This window comes from Camelina sativa, chromosome 12, assembly GCF_000633955.1.
Source record: "Camelina sativa cultivar DH55 chromosome 12, Cs, whole genome shotgun sequence".
Lineage (NCBI taxonomy): Eukaryota > Viridiplantae > Streptophyta > Magnoliopsida > Brassicales > Brassicaceae > Camelina > Camelina sativa.
The window spans coordinates 23927026-23928286 of NC_025696.1; the positions used below are offsets into that span (position 1 = coordinate 23927026).

Sequence of the window (1261 nt, forward strand, 5' to 3'; positions counted from 1 at the left end):
AAAAAAAAAAAAAAAAAAAAAAAAAAAAAAAAAAGAGGCTTTTCGTTGAACTGGTATACATACTCTTAACTACTTTTAGACTTGACTTGAGCCAAATGGAAACAAAAATAATCTCTTACTCCAACTCAGCCTTGAGCTTCATTGTAACCTAAGTGGCAAAATTGGGAAGCTATAGCAATTGGGTCGTTTTTTGAGACATACCAATACGTGGATCATTGAGAGCAGGCAAGCTGTAGAACTTTCCGAATTCGCCACCACCAGGCTTAGGAAGAGTGGTGAAGATCCCTTTGAACGGATGCTCTGAAGCTGAAACAAACACACACAGAAAACAAAAACAAAAAAAACAAAAAAAAACATCAGTTCTTATTCTCCATTTGCAAAATCCTCAGAAGAGACAAAATTCGAAATTACCCATGGAAGAGAAGGTTCTCTGGAGACGGTCTAAAACAGGAGATACGGCTCTGATCTGAGAACCGAGTCGAATTTGAAAGGATTTCGAGTGGAGACAGTGGCTCAAACGAGGTAAAGAGGTTAGAAAAGAGCGGCGAAGAAGAAGATGAGAAGACACAGGGGGAGATCTCAAGGAAGAAGAAGAAGGGAAGTAAGATCGGAAGGAGAAGAGAGCAGAGCGAGAAGAAGAAGCAGCTCTGGCTATATACATGATTTGATCAATTGGGAGCGATCATGGAGTGTGTGGGGAATCTGACGTCGGAGATGATGGAAAGCTTAGGGCTGCGTGCCACACTCCTTTGGCTATATATACGAAATTACGAATGAGGAGGCTTGTTGTTATGATTAATCCACTAGACTCACTAGACCAGACCACTTCGATATGAGATAAGGATCATTTTGTTTAATAATCTATAGCTTTTTTGCCTAATTTATTCAAAAATAAAATTTTAAATACAATAAAGCATCAGCATATACCACTGTTTTAAAAATCGCTAGGCGCTAATTGGATGGTCGAGATGGACCTATCGCCCAGCGAGAAAATCAGAGATTAAACGGAAATTAATCAGGGATTAGTTTTAGGGTTATTTTATTAAATTAAAAATAAAATAAAAATATATGCATAATTCTGTTTATGTTAAAAGGAAAATATCAAATAAAATATAAAACTATAGTATATTGTCTTTAAAATCATGGTAAACACATAAAAACATCATTTTGAAAGAAAATTTTATGATTTTTGTTAAAAGTTATACATTAGTTATTGTAAAACATCATAATCTCTTAATTTTTTTTTTTTTTTTTTTTTTTT

General features: G+C 34.7%; 1 protein-coding gene across 1 annotated transcript in view; it reads right to left on the reverse strand.

Moving 5' to 3' along the window:
- The window catches only part of LOC104732535 (aconitate hydratase 2, mitochondrial-like), a 5544-nt gene extending 4768 nt beyond the window's left edge, over positions 1-776 (reverse strand). Inside the window, exons 1-2 of the mRNA XM_010452089.2 lie at positions 412-776; positions 202-306 (exon numbers count right to left, since the gene is read on the reverse strand). Coding sequence (XP_010450391.1) covers positions 202-306; positions 412-661 — 355 coding nt within the window. The 5' untranslated portion in view covers positions 662-776. The remainder of the gene's footprint in view (positions 1-201; positions 307-411) is intronic.